Source organism: Dama dama, chromosome 12 (genome assembly GCF_033118175.1).
Source record: "Dama dama isolate Ldn47 chromosome 12, ASM3311817v1, whole genome shotgun sequence".
NCBI lineage: Eukaryota > Metazoa > Chordata > Mammalia > Artiodactyla > Cervidae > Dama > Dama dama.
The window spans coordinates 19,895,240-19,915,048 of record NC_083692.1 but is presented as its reverse complement, the minus strand read 5'-3'; the positions used below and the strand labels follow the sequence as shown (position 1 = coordinate 19,915,048).

The window sequence follows — 19,809 nt, the reverse complement described above, 5'->3', positions numbered from 1 at the left end:
CAGGGGATCTTCCTGGCCCAGAAATCGAACCGGGGTCTCCTACATTGCAGGTGGATTCTTTACCAGGGAAGCCCAGTCATTTATAAGAAGAATGATACCCTCAGAAGGGGCGTGATTTCCTTGTGACAAAGCAAAAGTAAGAACCACATGCAGCTACTCTGAAAGGCTTTTTTGAGATGAGAACTTCACCCCTCCCCCTACTCAAGTCAGCATCTCACCTCCCTCCTGGACACTCTTCACCCCCAGGGACCTGGCAGTCTCAGGCTTCCCCTGGCTCTGGAGAGGCCCTTCCATGCCGCCCTCACCCATCCCGTTCCACACAGCCCACTTTAGAATTCAAGCCTCAGACTCTACCCCCTCCTCCCACCCCTCATGTCCCACTGTCCCTAGCCCTTTAGGGTGGCCCTGCTCTCTGGCTATTTCTGGTGGTAACTCGCCCATCTGATGGACTAACTCATCCCAGGGAGGATGCGAGTAATAGGTTAACAGGTTTCCCTTCCAGGCTGACTTAGTTGCATTTTAAGGAATGGAAGTGACTCCTAGGGACCAGGGCCTTGGCTCAAGAAGTGATTCTAGAGCTTGGCAGTGAGAGATCACAATCTCTGCATAGGAAGGGCCAGGGGCTTCAGGCCTTGTTTGGAAGCTGTGTTTACAGAGCAAACACACTGTTTTTTGAAAATATAGTTGATGTACAATATTATATGTTGCAGGTTACAATATAGTGATTCATAATTTTTAAAGTTTATACTTCATTTATAGTTATTATAAAATATTGGCTGTATTCCCTATGTTGTATATCCTTATAGCCTATTTTATACCTAATAGTTTGTACCTCTTATACCATTACCCTATCTTATCCCTCCTTCCTTCCCTCCCCCCGTTGGTAACCATTAGTTTACTAGATCTGTGAATCTGTTTCTTTTTTGTTATATTCACTAGTTTGTTGTATTGTTTAGATTCCACATATGTGATATCAAATAGTATTTGTCTTTCTCTAACTTATTTCACTTAGCATAATGCCCTCCCAGTCCATCTGTATTGCTGCAAATGGCAAAATTTCTTTTTATGGCTGAATCGTATTCAGTTATATATTATAGACCTCATTTTCTTCATTAATTTATCTGTTGATCAACACTTTGGTTGCTTTCATACCTTGACAATTGGAAATAATGTTACTGCAAACATTGGAGTGCATGTATCTCTTTGAATTAGTGCTTTTGTATTTTTCTAACATGTTCCCAGGAGTGGAATTGCTGGGTCATGTGGTATTTCTATTTTTATTTTTTTTGAGAAATCTCCATATTACTTTATACAGTGACTGCACCAATTTATATTCAGTGTAGGGGGCTTCCCTGGTGCCTCAGACAGTAAAGAATCTGCCAGGAATGCGGAAGACCCAGGTTCAATTCCTAACTTGGAAAGATCCCCTGGAGAAGGGAATGGCTACCCACTTCAGTATTCTTGCCTGGAGAATTCCATGGACAGAGGAGCCTTGGCAGGCTACAGTCCATAGCATTACAAAGAGCCAGCCACATCTGAAGTGACTTAGCAAGCACGCACACACAGATAGTTTTATAACAAACAAAAACCAGCTCTGGTAATACTCCTCACTCCTGATTCTAGGAAATAATGTTTTCCTGCACCTCTGGTTCTGAATCTAGTCTCAGAATCTGGTATTTATTCTCAGCTCTAACATTAGACAAGGTCTTGGCTTTTTAAAAAGGCAGAGTTTTGAAGTAGTATGCTGTGTGGCTTCCTGGGAATTAGACAATATGTAAGATGTCAAATAAGTCAGTCTGGCAAAAGGCACTTTGTCTAATCTGGAAATAATTAGTCATCTTCTCTTGAAAGAGAATGTGTGTGTGTATGTCTGTAGGGAGAGAGCAGCGGAGAGGAAGGGACCATGAGAGGAAATTGTTTTCATTGCATGCTGAATGGAAGGAGTTGGAAAAATTAATTCCTCAGACCTATAAAGTCATTGAGGAGTGCTAAGTTTGCTAGGGCTGCCATAAGAAGGTATTACAGATGGAGTGGCCTAAACAACATAAACTTACTGTCTCAAAGCTCCATGTCTAGAAGTTTGGGATCCGGATGTCCACAGGGCTGGTTCCTTCTGAGGGCCGTGAGGGAAGGATGTGCTCCAGGCCGCTCTCCGGAGCTTGCAGATGACTGTCATCTCCCTGAATCTCCACATGGACTTCCTGTTCCCTGTCTCAGTGTCTGGTATTCCTTTTTTGTCTGGACACAGTCATTCAGATTAGGACCTACCCTAATGACCTCATTCTAACATGATGGCCTCTGTAAAGACCCTGTCTCCACATCAGCCCACACTCTGAATTACTGGAAGGTAAAGATGTGAAGGTAGGACTTTGGGGGAGAACAGAACTCAGCCCACAACAAGTGGGTTCACAACAGGCTGTAATAAGAATATCACAGAGGGAAGCTCCTGCAAAGACCGTAGAGCTGCTTGTGTGGAAGTCCCACTGGAGACATGACCTTTCTGATGTGATCCTGCTCTGGAACTGGTCCAGTTTCCGCCAACCATGTACCTGTTCCACACTCCTGCGAATCATTTGAGGCCCTATAATGGCCTTTCTTCCTAGATGGCGGTGGGGGTTGGGGGGAGAAACCCTCTCCCTTCCAGACTACTGTGATCACTGATTCAAATCCAGCAGTTTCTCCCGTTTACGTCCCTCCTCTGCACCTCCAGTTCCCTGCAAATCCTCCCACCACAAGCAGGGGAGGGAATCTTCATTTAGATGGGAGGGGCCGGATGCCCTACTTAAAACTTCTCTCAAGTTCATCCTAAAGGCTGGGTGGGATAGACCACAGCATCTCTATCTAAACTTGAAAAGCTTTGGCCCATTTTTTGATTGGGTCATTTATTTTTCTGGAATTAAGCTGCAGGAATATTACTCAGCCATTAAAAAGAATTCATTTGAATCAGTTCTAATGAGATGGATGAAACTGGAGCCCATTATACAGAGTGAAGTAAGCCAGAAAGATAAAGACCATTACAGTATACTAACACACATATATATGGAATTTAGAAAGATGGTAACGATAACCCTATATGCAAAACAGAAAAAGAGACACAGATGTACAGAACAGACTTTTGGACTCTGTGGGAGAAGGCAAGGGTGGGATGTTTTGAGAGAACAGCATTGAAACATGTATATTATCTAGGGTGAAACAGATCACCAGCCCAGGTTGGATGCATGAGACAAGTGCTTGGGCCTGGTGCACTGGGAAGACCCAGAGGAATCGGGTGGAGCAGGAGGTGGGAGGGGGGATCGGGATGGGGAATACATGTAAATCCATGACTGATTCATGTCAATGTATGACAAAAACCCACTACAATTGTAAAGTAATTAGCCTCCAACTAATAAAAATAAATGAAAAAAAAGAAAAGCTAAGGGGTGTGGGCAGCTGAATGACTGTCCAGTTGCAGGATGGACAACTCTCCAACCACCCTGTCTCCCCTGGAGGTGGGGGCTGGGCACCCAGTGGGTGCTCCTAGGTCCTGCCTGATAGGCCTGCAGGTTCCGTCTGACCCTCACTTGCCCTCCAGTTGTAGAAGAGCTGCAGGGAGATTGCAAAAAATAGTGACTACAAAAGTCACTTAGACCCGTGTGGTTAACAGAAGTCATTGGCAAATGAGCCCACTGCCCTCCCAAGGGATGTGCAGGGTTTATTTTCAGGTAGTATGGGTGGTGGCTCAGATGGTAAAGAATCTGCCTGCAATGGGAGAGACCTGGGTTCGATCACTGGGTTGGAAAGATCCCCTGCAGAAGGGAATGGCTACCCACTCCAGCACTTTTGCCTGGAGAATTCCATGGACAGAGGAGCCTGGTAGACCACAGATCATGGGCTCACAAAGTCAGACACGACTGAGCAACTAACACTTTCACTTCCCTTCATGGGTGTTTATCCCACAGATTTTCAGTGTGTGGTCAGCAGAGCATCGCAAGCTTCCCAGAGTTTCTCCACTCCTTCTTAGATTAAAATTGGAATTACACCAGGTGGATACATACTGTATTATAGCTCACTTTCTTGGGAATGAAAAACAAATTTATCTTTCAGGTCATGATTTCAGGAGCAGGAGGCAAAGGACATAGAAATAAAAAAACACCTATTCCTGGGCCTGTAAATCTTGTCCTTTCTCCAGACAGACTACCTTGGCAAGGTGCTACCAGTGGCCAGGAAATTCCTGCTGCTTACCTGCCACGTGGTGGGACTTGGGATGGAAGGTGGTAAAAGTAAGGCTGCTTACGGAGTCCAGGGGTGATTCAGAGTTGGTTCATGGGCTGACCTCTTTCATGGAGTTGGAAACCTACACGAAGTGGGCTCATTAGGTAGGAAATGACTTCAGTGACAGCTCTTTGGAAAGCATGGCTCTTCATCCCCAGCTGCCATCTGCTGAGGCTTCTGTGGGGGACTGAAAGCAAAGGGTCAATCACGTGCATCTGAAGGGAGTGGTAGAATCTTCTGTCATTACTCATTTCCTTCAGATAGAAGAAGAAATTAAGTCTGTTTTGAAGGAGGAGAAATTAACATTTATTGGGAGCAACTATCTATGTGCCAGGTACCATGCTGATAGCTTTTGCCTGCATCATCACTTAAATTTTAGAAATAAACTGTAATTCCTTAAAATTAATAAAAAGTAGTTTCATAAATATTTTTAAAAGTTGATAAAATATTATAAAGCCTAAAAAGGTGAGTAAAAGTACCCATTGTGCCTTAGTCCCTTCTGTTTAATCCTTTGGTGGCTGGATTGAATGAAATGGAGAGACCAGCCATTGCAGAAAATTCAGGGGGACATCATGCTTCTTTCTTAGGTAAGGTAAGAAGGGACATGGGCACATATGGTGCAGGAATGCAGTGAGGGGAAGGATGCAGACTCTATAGGAGAGACAGCAGCCTCTGGGCATCAGTTACAGGGCGGGGGGTGGGTACTCTGGCATGACTCAGAAGAGTGTTCCAGAAAGCATCTACTAGGGTGTTCCGAGCAGTATTAATTATCAGCAGGGAGATGCATCAGAGGGTTTCCAGGTGGCTCAGATGGTAAAGAATCTGCCTGCAATGCAGGAGACCTGGGTTCCACCCCTGGGTCAGGGAGATTCCCTGGAGAAGGGAATGGCAACCCACTCCAGTATTCTTGCCTGGAAAATCCCACAGACAGAGGAGCCTGGCGGGCTACAGTCCATGGGGTCGTAAAGACACGACTAAGCAGCTAACAGTTTCACTTTTCAGATGCATGAGACTCAAAACCCAAAACAGAATCATTGCTTCTGTCCCTCTGGCAGCACAAGCCAGGGTTGTCCTGGGTTCCCCCCAATAGTGTGGGGACCCCCGGTTGCTGAGGGCAGTGTTCATGGGCGCCCTCAGGAGTGGAGGCAGGAATTACCTGAAGTCAGCAGTGTAACTACCCCTCCTTCTGCATGGCCCCCTTGGGGACTGTTCCTCTTCTTCCTTAGGCTCATGTAAAATCCTTGAGGGACCTCCACACCGAAAGGTAAGTATGGAAGGAAAACCCTCTTGTCTGGTTTTCCAGCACCCAGCTCCTAGTGAGTGTGCAAATATATTTGGGATCAGTGATGATTCGCCTCCTGTTTCTCCTTTAGGACTGGGTCACCTGGCTTTGCCTACTGGCTTGTCTCAGTCTCCCTTCCCTGGGGGTAACTTTCCTGTGCTCACTGGAGCATCTGGGGACATCAAACCTGGAGAATGATGTCACCAAAGAAGAAAATGCCCCGGAAAGAAAAGCGACAGGATCAGTAGCAGTGGAGCCACCATCCGAGGAAACAGTGAAAAGACGGGGTCCCCTCGGGACAGGTGGGGCTGGGCCAGGTGAACCACAAGCCCAGAATCAGAGTCAGAAGGGCTGAGGGGAGTCCTGCAGCATCTCCCTCCCCCCTGGAGCGAAGGGTGCTGTCATCATCAACAATTGCAGTGAGATGTTTAGCACCAAGTGGGGGTCCCACCCTGGGTTCTTCTGAGCACGGACAGTAGTCGTTCTGAGCAAAGCAGACAGGGGCTTTGGGGGACAGGCAGCTGAGCAGTCTTCAGGCAGCCCTGTCCAAAGAGGTATGGACAGAAGTGAGAGGGAAGCTTGGGGCTGCCTGGGTCTCAGGTGCAGCCCTGCCTTTCCTTTTTTAATTCTCTAAAACGTCTCTAGGTGTTCTGGGGTTTGCAGTTGCTGAGGAAATTTCATTCTAGCCCTTCTTGATCCATCTGGAAATTCTCTTCTCTCTGAAGCTCTGGGAGACTGAAGGGCTGGTTCTCTCATTATCCTGAGATTAAGGGATGAGTCCTCCCTGTTTGAAGGGCTAACTGTTATCCTCTGTTTTCTTTTTCCATTTGATGGGGCCCAGGTATGGAAGACCAGGTCTCGTCTTCAAAGATGAGAACTGTCTCCTTCAGAAAGTTATGGTCCAGAGGGAAAGAAGAAAAGCTTCAGCAACAGAAAAGAAGTCCTAAGTGGAGGCATATGGCACTTACCATTGGAGCGAGGGAGAAACACTATGTTCTGGATCTTACCTCACATCCTTTGAATGGAAAAAAGGAATAAAAAATATAGACATTCATTTTGTTTATCCATTCTGTATATAATAGCTTACATTTGTTAATCCCAACCTCCCGCACCATCCCTCCCCAGTCCTCTTCCCCTTGGCAAGCAAAAGTCTGTTCTGTATGTCCAGGAGTCAGTTTCTGTTTCATAGATAGGTTCCATATGAGCTATTATATAGAGAATGGATTAAACAACAAGGTCCCACTATATAGCACAATATATAGATATATTCAATATCCTATGATAAACCATAATGGAAAGGATATTTTAAAAAAGAAAATATATATATGTATGTATGTATGTATGTATAACTGGATCACTTTTCTGTACAGAAGAAATCAACACAACATTATAAATAAAATGTGTTGTGTGTGTGTGTGTGTGTGTGTATGAAAGTCACTCAGTCATGTCCAACTCTTTGCAACCCCATGGACTATAGCCTGCCAGGCTCCTCCATCCATGGAATTCTCCAGGCCAGAATACTGGAGTGGGTAGCCTTTCACTTCTCCAGGGGATCTTCCTAACCCATGAATTGAACCCAGGTCTTCTACATTGCAAGCAGATTCTTTACTGTCTGAGACACAAGGGAAGCCAAGTAAAATATACTTCAATAAAAATGTAGGCATTCTTAATGTATATGTATGCGTATTTTGGAAAAATCAAGTGACATTTCCTAGAAGAGGAGATTTGGACAGGTCCTAGGAGTGTGATGAGGACTGGTGGGTTACGGTGGTGGACAAATTATTACTGCGTGAGAATGCAGAGAATTGTTTGCAGGTAGGTGTATCCAGGAACCAAAAGAGTTTGGAGAACTGATGCTGGAAAGGTAGTTTGATGCCAAATCATAGAGGACCTTGAATCCCATAATAGGAAACTTGGCATTTATTTTGTAGCAGTAGGGAACCACAGCAGGTGTTTGAGGAGATGATTTAAATGAATGATTCTAATTCGTTCCAGTGGTCGGTTCAGTTGTTCAGCTTGGAGTTGGGGAAGGTGTGAAAGACTCAGAAAGGATGAATGATTCCAGAGTCCAGGATGTCCTTGTGGGGGTGGGGTGGGGAGCAGAGGGGGGACAAGTCTTATGTTTCTTGTTCCCCCTGCAGGAGGAAAAATATATAGTGATATTCCAAGATACTGGAGGGACCAGTTTTCTTTGGAAACAAAGATATTGACTTTTCCTTACTGAGGGGAGTAAGGGAAAAGTGATGTACATGTTGAACCTAGAATCTTTCTGTAGAAGGCTTCATGTTCAAAGTTGGAGCATGTTATTATGCTGACCTAATTATCTACATTGTGTCGCCACTTGATGTTTTTTATCCAATTCTCCTTAGTAGACTAGACTGAAGAATGTGGCAAGGGAAGATTGGAGATGAGAAATAAGAGAGGGTATTTGTTTTTCCATGTGTAGTTGTGGTGATGAAGTTAATTAGTGGGCTGCTGTAACCCATTTAAGAAGCTCCTGGAAATAACCTCTGAGCCACTCATCTAATTGGTCCCAGTAGGCCAAAAACTGAAGCATTTAAAATGTCATGGAAGCAATTACTTTGGGTTAGAGACAGACATCTTCCCTGTCCTCATCCCTGACATCTTCCCCAAGCAGACAGCCACAGTTCCTGGTTGGCCATTGGTTTGGCAGTTAAACTGTGCAGAAAAAGCAGAGAGCAGTGGAATGTGGGAAATCTACCCACTTCCTCCCTGGGAGGAGAAAATATTAATCTGTTTTTCAATACAGAATAACAGTTATTCCAAACATTTGTTCTTGAGTAGGGGTCACTGTTGCCACTGTAACAAATTACACCACAATTTTAGTGGCTTAACCCAACATACATTTGCTGTTCTATAGTTCTGGGGCTCAGAAATCTGAAATGGGTCTTTCTGCACTAAAATCAAGGTGTTTGCAGGATTGCACACCTTTCTGAAGGCTTCAGGGGACAATCTGTATCCTTGCTTGTTGTAGCTTATAGAGTCCTCTCACATCTCTTGGACTGTGGCTCCTCCCTCCATCTTCAAAACCTGCGAAGTCTGATTTCTCTGACCTCTTTTCTGTAGTCATCTCTCTCTGTCTCTGTCTCTCTGACAGCAGCTGGGAAAAGTCCTCATCTTTCAAGAACTCATGTGATTAAATTAGACTGATCCCACCTGGATAACACAGGATAACCACTCCATCTCAGAGCCCTAAACCCATTACATCTGCAAAGTGTCTTTTTCCATGTAAGGTAATAGTCACATGTTCCAGTGATTAGGATGAGGACATCTTTTGAAGGGAACATTTTTCTGCCTTCCCCGCTGTGTATTAAACTCTTAAGCACAAGATGTGGCCCCATCTTTTGCTTCTCCTTGCACTCAGCTAAAGCCTTAGGTTAAGTGAAACCTCCCTGGGAGCTGCCCTGGCACTGGTGACCCAGGGAGCGAGCTCTAGATGAAGGCTGCCAGGGTTTCTTATCAATAATCTCACTATTCAAATCTCATTTGGCCTTGGACAGTTTACCCTCCCTAAGTATCAGTGTGCTTATCTGTGAAAGGGGGATGGTTCCCAATAAGAAGCAGATGATGCACTCAAATTACAGTAATTTGAGATTATAATAAAAAAGATTTTAGGTCCTCTGATGTCTCTAGAATGTGTCATTGGTCAGTGTCCATTTTCCTCATTTACATTGTATCTGACCTTCCTCAATCAGAGATTCTTTATTCTGTGGCTTGCCCAAAGAACCAGCCCTGCTCATATTTCCAAACAAACAATACATTCTTCTACAAGAGAGACGATGCCTTCTAAGACTTGACTATTCTAGCCAACCTCAAGGGAAAGTCATTTCCTCTAAAGTATCATCAATAAGCTATTTGTTCACTGACCTAGAACATCATTCTTGCCTACTTTTCCTCTTCAGTTAAATGAAGAACAATGTTTTCCATAAAAGTAATTTATGAAGCACTACATATGGTAATATTAAAACCATAAAGATAAACTTCCAGGAGACAAAACAATGCTGTTTCATCCTTCCAGCCTAGCACTGCCCCTGGGTGATGTTAGGCTCAGTATACTGGGGAATTGGCTCCTGACTCAACTAGTGCCTAAATGCCTATTTAGTAATTCCTTGAACATTGTTGCTAAGATTCAAGAAATCTTGAGATTTCTACTTATTTAACATATTTCCAAAGCAGAATTATCTTAAAAGTGTAAATGCCAAATTTATTTTAAATTCCAGATATCACTACCCCTGAGATCCTAAAATATTAAGTATCCCATTCAATGCTGGATTCCAAGATAAAGTTGTTTAAGAATACAGCACTCATGTCATTTACTCATTCATTTGCTGATGAATACATTTGATTACAGAACTTTCCTGAAAAAAAAAAAAAAAAAAAGAACTTTCCTGGTGGCTCAGCAGTGAAGAATCTGCCTGCAATGCAGGAGATGTACGTTTGATTCATGGGTCGGGAGGATCCCCTGGAGAAGGAAATGGCAACCCACTCCAGTATTCTTGCCTGGGAAATCCCATGGACAGAGGAGATCTCACAGGCTCTAGTCCATGGGGTTGAAAGAGTCAGACACGACTTAACAACTAAACCACCACTGCCACATTCAATTATTCATTAATATATATTTACTGAGCACTCACAATTAGGATTAAATGGTGAGTAAAAAACAACCTAATAGGAAATGCGAGTACAAATTACGGTGATACAGGCTGCATGGAGAGAACAGATGAGAGATGAATCAAGATCTGCCCAACCATCCTTCATGAATGTACAAGGTCTTAGTGGTAGACAGTGTTACTTGGTGAACCCCACCCCATTTCCATTACCCTCTTCCCATACTTCCGTGTGGTGAAGAGGCTGGAAAAGCTAACTACACTCTTCCCAGCTTTCTTTGCAACCACATGTGGCCATATGACCCTGTTCTGGTCAATGAGACAAGAGCAGAGATCTGTTTGGATCTTCTGGGAAGGAATATGCTTTTCCGGATGAAAGGAACAAATATGGCTATACCAACAGTCCCTGGTTCTTCCCACACTTCTACTTCTCTAACGTAGAAGTGATGTCTAGAGCTGGGGTAATTGTCTGGAAACCATGAAGGAATGGCCAAAATGGTGATTCAGGTAGAACTGTATAACTACAGTAATGCCACAGCCTCCCACATGCAGATTGCTTGTTATATGGGGAAAATACAGTAAGTCCCCTATATATGAATGAGTACCAAGCTGAGAGTGCATTCCTAAGTCCAATTTGTTCATAAGTCCAACACATTTAGCCTGGGTGTCCAACACAAGTGGCTATATAGTACAGTTCTCTAACAGGTTTATAATACTTTTCACACAAATAACACTTTAAAAAAAAACACAAAAAATAGAGAAAACATTTTTAATCTTGAAGTACAGTAACTTTAAAAATACAGTACAATAACTTGTTAGCAGTAACAGCAACATCTCTGCTGCTTTTATGCTTGCTTCTGGACATCCTAGGCTTGAAATAAAGATGCTGGTCTATTGTTCTCTGTACAGTACTGTACAGTAAGGTACACAAAAGCACAGCCTCTTGTGGAAGATGCACACACGTGACGATGTATGCCAGACGTGTGAACTCACTTACATGGCTGGACCGGCGAATACATGTTCGCATCTTTGAAAGTTCACAACTTGAAGGTTTGTATGTAGGGGACCTACTGTATCCCCTGTGTTTGGACTTTAAAAAAAAATTTATTGAAGTGTATATATACGTGTGTGTGTATACATATTTATTCTTTTTCAGATTGTTTTCCATTAAAGGTTATTATAAGATATTGAATATGGTCCCCTGTGCTATACAATAGGACATCTTTGTTTATCTGTTTTACGTATAGTAGTATATATGTGTTAATCCCAAACTCATGATTTATCCTCCCTGTCTTTCCCCTTTGGTCACCATAAGCTTGTTCTCTATGTCTGTGAGCCAGTTTCTGTTTTGTATGTAAGTTCATTTGTGTCATATTTTAGATTCCACATATAAGCGATACCATATGATATTTGTCTTTGTCTGATTTACATCACTTAGTATGATAATCTCTGCAATCTCTTGTTTCATTCTTTTTTACGGCTGAGAAATATTCCACATACATTTATATGTACACACCCCGTCTTCTTTATCCATCCTTCTGTAGGTGGACAGTTAGTTTGCTTCCATGTCTTGGCTTTTGAAAATGGTGCTGCTGTGAACGTTGAAGTGCATGTATCTTTTTTAATTATAGTTTTCTCTGAATATATGCCTAGGCATGGGATTGCAAGATCATATGGTAACTCTATTTTTAGTTTTTTGGGGAACCTCCACGCTGTTCTGAATTTGGATTTTTAAAAACGTTTTGTCCAAAGCATTCTAGGCTGTGACAGATTCAAAAGTAACTTTAACTGAACACAAATTAGGAGGCACTGCAATTTTGTCATAACTAGTACAAGGAGTCTCAAATTCTGCTCCTGCCATTGAATGGGATGGAGAAAAAGGGAGGAAGCCTTTATGGTTCCCCTTCTGAGGGCCTCTGAAAGTGATATTCCTTAGTGTTTCCAGCTTTTTTTGGAACACATACTTGGCTCTGCTATCTCCAACACAGACTAGATCCCTGAATCTTTCTGAAATTTATTAGTCCATGATGAAGAGGAACAGATTTTGTCTTTTACCTGCTTTTTATATCAGTAGAAACTAGATCAGTGCCTGGAACTCTGTAGATGCTCAATAAATGTTCACTAAACCAGTAGGTGAAGCTGAGAACATTTACAAGTTTAGAACAACAGTGTTCTGTGTTTTTAAAAATAAAGAGTGAGAAATGGCCTGATCTTATGGAACACATATGAGACAGAGCATGCTCACTGAAGCATGCCTATTTTGGATTAAGAAATATGATTATCATTTGCCAGCTCTGATTCCTGCCTCCGGGCTGATAAGATGTGTCCAAAGAGTCATTTTCACTCATTCGCAGACACCAAAACAGAAGGGGTTTTTAATGAATGCAGGAGCGGAAGTGACAGTCATTAGTAGCTAGAAATAGACAACTGATTGCAAAGTCAAGATGAAATGCTTCAATAAAAAAGACCCTCATGCCTGAGGCATACTCTGCCTTCTTTGCTAAAGTTGGGGTAGACTTTTTTTTTTTAATAATAGCAGCATAGTTTGCCTATTCTTGAAGTTTTCTAATCTTCCACTGAGGAAAAATTGGAAGAGCTAAATAAATTAGTTTTCAGGTAATTAATTTACACAAACAAAACTAATATTGGCCGTTAGTCATTTCTGTTAGGCATGCCATCTATCCGAGTGGAGATGGAGCTGGCCAAGAAGGGCAGTGTCAGGGCCTCTTTGGATCATGTCTCTGTCTGGCTTCTGATGCCATCTGTCCAAAATGATTTCTCAAAACATCAAAACTCCCTGGTCCTGCCCAGCACCTTTCACTCACCTTGTACTGGTCCGCACAGGGAACGTCCTACGTGGATCCACAACGCAGATGGGCAGAAGGGGATCCCAGCAACCTGTTGCTGCTATGAGTCTTTCCTCACAGACACAGGTTTGTGTCTGTCAAGTCAGAGAAGTCTCTCATGTTTTAGAATTGGAAATTTTAGTTTAGCAGCCAGGGCTATCACTGTAGAGATGAGGGACGTAAAGTCCAGAGAGGTTAAATAACTTGTCCAAGTTCAACACAGCAAGTCAGTGAAACTGAGGTTGGCATTTCTCTTGGACCTCAGACCAGTATTCTTCCTACCATCCTGCTGTGGCTTCAGCTTGTAAACAGAGGATTGCTTCTCCTCCCTCCTCTCTTACACCCCATGGCTATTTCAGTGAGTTACATCTGCGGTCCTCATAATAGTCCTCATTTCAGAGAAAACCCACTATGGTACAGTGAGTGGTTTCCATTTCTCCTGCTGTTTGGAAGGATGTTTTACGTGCTTGTCAGTGCTTTGAGCTTTGAGCTCCTTGAAGAAGGGTGTCTGGTTTTCGTGAGCCATCCAGGCAGAACTGGTCGAGCTGGCCATGTGGTTTCTCCGCATGGCTTGGCTGTCAGACAAGGGCCACCTGCTTATTGATTGTCTCAGTGCCACTTAGGTCCAGCATGCTCCCTGGTGACACAGAACTTCATATTAAAGGATGACAGGGAATTGATGCTGCTCTTCTTCAGGAAAAAAAGGTACCAGAAGTTAGATGGAACTGAACAGTCAAGAAAACAAAAGTATACCTCCCCTCTCCCCACCCCCAACCTGGAAGCTGTGATCTACCAATAGAAGATAAATCCAGTCAAGCCCCTGGGACCAAGAGGGAATATGCTGAGCCACAAGATACCAGCAGTCATTGGACCAGAATAAACCCTGAGAGGGTTGAGAATCTGATTATCTGGATCAATTTCTCTTTTTTCTCCTATACCCTCTTAGGCCTGAACTAAACTTTCCCTTCAATGCAAACAGTATTAAGTGTTTTCTATCTACAAAGCATGTTGGCAGGCACTGGTTGAGGATAAAAGATGAATCTTAGATTTGATAGAAAGAGCTTGGGCATTGGAGATAAGAAGAATTGGGTAAGAAATCCTCGCTTTGCCACTTACTAGCTATGTGTCCTCAGATAAATCACTTAACCTTTCTGAGCTTTAATTTCAATATCTTTGTTAAATAAATTTTAAGACAGAATATTGATAATTTATTTTAAATACCTAGGATTGATCATAACATAGATGTTCTGAAATTATTTGTTATTGTCATTTATATAAGCTCCTGGGAACCCACTTTTGAACTTTTGGTAGGTCTGTACTCTTAGCATTTCTCTGTATACCATGAAAAAAAATTTCAGAGACAGTATTATTAACTGATGTCACATTGGACCATGCTTTGGAATCAAACGCAGAGATCACAAATTTGCCTGACATAATGTTGGTAGAATAGACCTTAAGAATTTTTAAGCACATGATGAATAGTGTAGGTGGAATTTCTACATTCTTCAAAAGGTTTGGATTCTAGGATACTCCACATCTAAAATTTATTGATTCTTACTACCAGATATTTGTTGTGGCTTCATCAATTTTGAAAATGCATTTTTTTTTTCCAGAGACCTGTGTATCAGTCAGCAATAGCCACAACTTTTTTGCATAGTAAATCACTCCAAACTCAGTGGCACACAATAAGCGTGTATTTTTCACTCACAAGTCTACAGGTCAGCTGATGTTTAACCACAGTGAAGTTGGACCACTGTCTTAACACGATCTTTGACTGATCTAGCTATGTGTTGCATCCCTTCTGCTCTGGATGTCTCTCGCCTTCCTTGTAACAACAGCTATCTGATGCAGGAGGGCAAAGGAGGAGGGTGAGCATCACCTTCCAGGTATATTGAAAGTCTCTGCTCACATCACATTCAGTAACATCATATTAGCCATGCAAGTCACATGGCTAAGCCTCAAAGTAAAGAAGCAGACTTTTAGCCCATCATGAAGCCAGGATAAGGTCTGGGTATATATTAATTCTGGGAATGAATTAGAAACTAGGGACCAATGAAACATTATCCTACACCTCCGATGTTATAAACTATTACTGGAACATTATCCCCTTTCTGGTCACTTAAGGGGATTGTCCTGTCATCTCTGATGAGTGATCTAACCCTTGGTACATGGTGGGCCAACATAAGAAGATGGATCTTCTTCTTCAGTAAATAAGTCCTTTTAAGATTCAGTGCTGTGATAAAGCAACTAAACAGAGCTGAAGAATAAAGAATCATGGCGATGACCTCTGCCAGTCTTTAAATCCAGTCCATATCACTAAAGTGGAATTTTTACCAACTAGTGTCAAGTCAAGGGTCTAATTGAATTGAAATATTGGCTTTCCTCTAATTCCCAGTAATTTTCAAGCCATAAAAAGCAACATGTAACTGATATTTCTGGTTTCACATAGCACACTAAACCAAAAGCATAGGTTATTTTGAAAATATGATCACTTTTCTAGGAATAACTCTCCTGGACTATCAATAAGTAGTAAATACTCAAACTACTTTGAATCACTGGGTTGAGTTTAAAGGACAGAAGGTGGGGCCCTGTTAATAGCTGAGACTATTAACAAGAATATGGATGAAAATCCTACTGATACTGTTATCTAACAGAATATAGGTCTTCAGAGAAGGACCCTTTTTCCTGGTGTTATATATTCAACCACTGCCTAAGGGGCCAGGAGCTTAAGTTTTCTCTCACTGTCAGTCCTTATCAGGGAAATCAAGAAATACCCAGGGGAGAATGGTCTCTTTGTTTGGCTTGTTCTCTGAGACTCTTATTGGGTGATAGAGCATTGCAGGGGTCAGAAGCCTGATCTCTGGGGTGTGTGGCTGGATTCAAGTTCAGGTCTACCACTGGGTAACTGTGTGACCTTGGGAAGGTGGTTTAACCTCTAAGGTGGTCACTGATGGTCACAGGTGGTCAGCTTCCCTCCCTTCCTGGCACGAAGCATGAGAGAGAAAAAATTGATTATGTTAAACCCTTTTGATTTTGAGAGTTATTTGTTACCACAATTTAGCCTAGTCTAGCTGGCTTGATACACCTCACCAAATCTCAATTTCTTTATCTGAGAATGAGGATAATAGTGAAATTGAGGTTGTGGAATACTCAGGGGAATGAAATAGGATAATATGTGTCTAGTACTTAGAAGAGTACTATATAATAAAGTCTAAATATATTTTGGCTATTATATGTTATTATTACATTATGTCTTATCCTAACTTTGTCTCTAACAAGTTATCTATTTCTTGCAAATAAGTTGTTAGTCATGTGATTTTGGGAAACTCACCCTTGAATTGCTATGCTAGTACATTAGACTAGCTGAACTACAGCTTTAAATTTCTGGACTTAAAATTATGTGACTTATATGGAAGTACTCAGAGAATCCATCCTGGTGTTTCAACTACATTCTGTTGCTTAGGGGAACAAAATAAGTGATAAAGCTAAACACTATCTTCTGCTCTTTTCCAGTTGCCCTCCCCTACTGCTGGACAAACAAAAAGATCTATATCCTTGTTACAGGTTGCTCTGTATCCTATTCTGAATATTTCTGCCCAGGGAATTACATCTGCCTTGTAAATTCTCAGCTACAAATTGGTTTTCCAAGTTAGACACCTGTGTATGTGTACACAGTATCTGGTTTCATCAATACAATTTCACCTGGCTCCAGGCCATAGCCCACCATGGCCTTTCTCCTGATAGCGTGGTCTTCCCTAGTCCAAAAGCAGAGGATCCTGTTCTTGGCTCAGGGCAACCCCCTTCACACCACCACTCAGAACCTTGAGACTTGTCCTCTAGCTTCTCCAGATCAACACTTTCCATGTCTTGATTTGTATTCTTTTTCTTCTGTGCCACTCTGGCTGGATTCTTCTCTGGTTCCAAAGGCAGCCCTGCCTATACTTCCAAATAGCCATGTGTTAATATATTAGAGGAAATTTCCTTTCCTTTAGGTCGAATAGGGCAATTTTATGTGATTCAAATTATACATAAATCCAGTCTGGGCAAGGGGAGGAGCTTCATCACATACATACTGAATTACATGTTGGATCCCATCAAGAATTTTTTTCTCCCTTCGTTACTGAACTGGGGGCACGGCCTTGTTCTTACAGACCATGCTTTTGCTCTTCTTGCTCATTATATAACCCCCTGGCCTCTGCATCCCCAGCACAAGACCCATAGCAGATCCTGCTACTATGTTGACACAGCAGAGGCCTTTCCTGGTATCTCTTGTTAGCATCCATGTTCCCACATTTGGCTGTTTATAAAGGTATCATTTGCAATTACTTTGTGAGATGCAATAACACTTCCTTTCTTTAATCTCTTTCAGATTGAAGACATCATTACAAAGATGCAAGATGACAAGACAGGGGGTGTGCCCGTCAGAACAGTCAAGAGCTTTCTCTCCAAAATCCCCAGTGTTGTCACAGGTAAATGTTCTCCTTACAAGGTATTGATGGCAACAAGGAAAGGTTGCTGAAGTGAAGGAAGTCAAGTGTAGCCTTGACTGTGACCTGGGAGGCGCCTGATAGCTTGTGAATGACAAACACAATATGTTCAATGTGCTTCTTAGATGAAGTCAAGTTCTCGTCCTCGTTTCTAGGAAGAAGCTACTCTTTGTCAGTCATTAATATCATCAGTAAGTAATAATGTTGAAAAAGAATGGTCTGAACAGCCTATGGTTGAGGCTTCTGGAAAGAAATAAGCTCATTAATAAACTAGCCATTTGCCCTATGGGGTGTGCACAAACACATAGTATTAAAGAAATTATTTTATATTTAAATAAGCTTCAAGAAAGTCTTATATTCTTCTGTGAAATGCCTTTAAGTGTTTTAATTGATTGCACTTGAACTTCCAAAAGAAGTGGTTGCAGGAAGTTTTTCTGCATTACTTTGGGGTTTATGTGTTTTGTGTGCTCAAATATCTCTTTAAAAATTGTTAATTGTAAAATCTATCAAACACATGGGTATAGTTTCAAGAAAAATAGAACTATAACATGTACCACCTATACCACCATGCCACTTCATAAATAATGCATAATAGATATCTTCAAGCCTCTGGGTAGCATAGGGGATGGCATCTACCTCCATTTGCATTAGAGGAACCACTATCTACTTCTATACTAAACACACTGTTGCTCTTCTTCCCAATCTTTCCACATATGGGTGTATCCTTTACTATCCAAACAAGTAACCAAATAAATTAAAATAAAATTTTAGATGACTCCCTAACTATTAAAATCTGGCTGTTTGCTTTCCAATTTGGGGGAACCAAAAGGACTAAGTGTCTACTGCATACCTATAGAATGGCTAAAATAAAAATCCTGACAGTAGCAACTGGTGGTGAGTTTATGGAGCAACTGGAACTCTCCTGTACTGTTGGTGGGAAGATAAAATGATGCAGCTATTCTGAAAGTTTCTTATAAAGTTAAATATATGCTTACCATATGACCCAGCAATCCCTAGGCACTTATCCAAGGGAAATAAAACTTGCATTCAGATAAAAACTTGTCAGTATTCATAACAGCTTTGTTGATGATCTCCAGACTGGAAACAACCCAAATGTCTTTCATTGAGTGAATGAATAAACAGACTGTGGTACATCCAAATCCAGCAATGAAAAGGAGTGGGCTACTGAGATCTGCACCAACTTGGATGAATCTTGAGGTTATTTGTCTGAATGGAAAAAATCAATCTCAAAAGATTACATACTATGGTATTCCACTTATAGGACATTCTAAAACATAAACAAACCAAAAAGCACAAAACCTATAGTGATGGAGAATGGATCACTAGTTGAGAGGGACTGGGAGTATGACGGAATTCCACGAGGTGATAGAACAGTTCTGCATTCTGATTGGGTCAGTGGCGATGACATAAATCTATACATAGGTCAAGGTTCATAAAACAGCATACCAAAAGTGTCTAAATATTATATGTTACTTTTAAAAATAAATACACTCAGCTGAAGTACCCATAAGTATGCCAACTGATTATTTAGACTGTCACTATCTGAACTCAAGTAGCAAGAGGATTTGGATAATGAACAATGCTTGTATTCTTAGTGTTCTCTAATTTTGAAATTTATATAAATGGAATTATACCCTAATATTGGCCGTGATATGTTTTTCATACTTTTCTGGGTTTTGCTTGATAAAATCTTGTTTAGGATGTCTGTATCTATTTTCATGGGCGAGATTGATCTGTTGTTTTTCTTACTTACCCTGCTTGCTGGTTTTGGTACCAAATTTATGCTAGCTTCATAAGATGAACCATGGTATACATCTCTTTTTTTGACATTCTGTTGTCCTTTGAAAAATAATTTTACCCTTAATCTAGTTTGTAGATGTTTAATTTCAGTTATTTAATTTTATTTGTAAACAACGTTACATCTGGTTCTTCTTTCAATATGTGTTCTCATTCATTCAACAAATATTTACTGAGTATTTACTATTTTCTAAGCATTATTGGCATTGGGATTTTAGAAGTAAATTAAATAGATGAAAATTTCTGCTCTCATGGAATTTATATTATAGTGGAGGAGACAGCAAAATAATAAGGAAAGTTGATAGAATTTCAGTAGTGATAAAGACCAAGGAGAAAAATTAAGTATGAGGAGGGGATAGGAGTGTTAAACAATTGGAACCAGTGGCCAAGCAAGAACTTCCTGAGTAGGTGACATTTGAATAAAGATGGAAGGAGTTGAGGGGTTGAATTAGGTGGATGTTGAGGAAAAAAGCATTCCTGAAAGCCAGTACTAAAAC

General features: G+C 41.5%; 1 protein-coding gene across 3 annotated transcripts in view; it reads left to right on the top strand.

The window, feature by feature from the left end:
• RGS6 (regulator of G protein signaling 6) overlaps positions 1-19,809 on the top strand; it is a 584,468-nt gene that overhangs the window by 384,718 nt on the left and 179,941 nt on the right. For all 3 annotated transcript variants that reach the window (XM_061156754.1, XM_061156753.1, XM_061156755.1), the window contains exon 3: positions 17,377-17,476. In XM_061156754.1, coding sequence (XP_061012737.1) covers positions 17,377-17,476 — 100 coding nt within the window. The remainder of the gene's footprint in view (positions 1-17,376; positions 17,477-19,809) is intronic.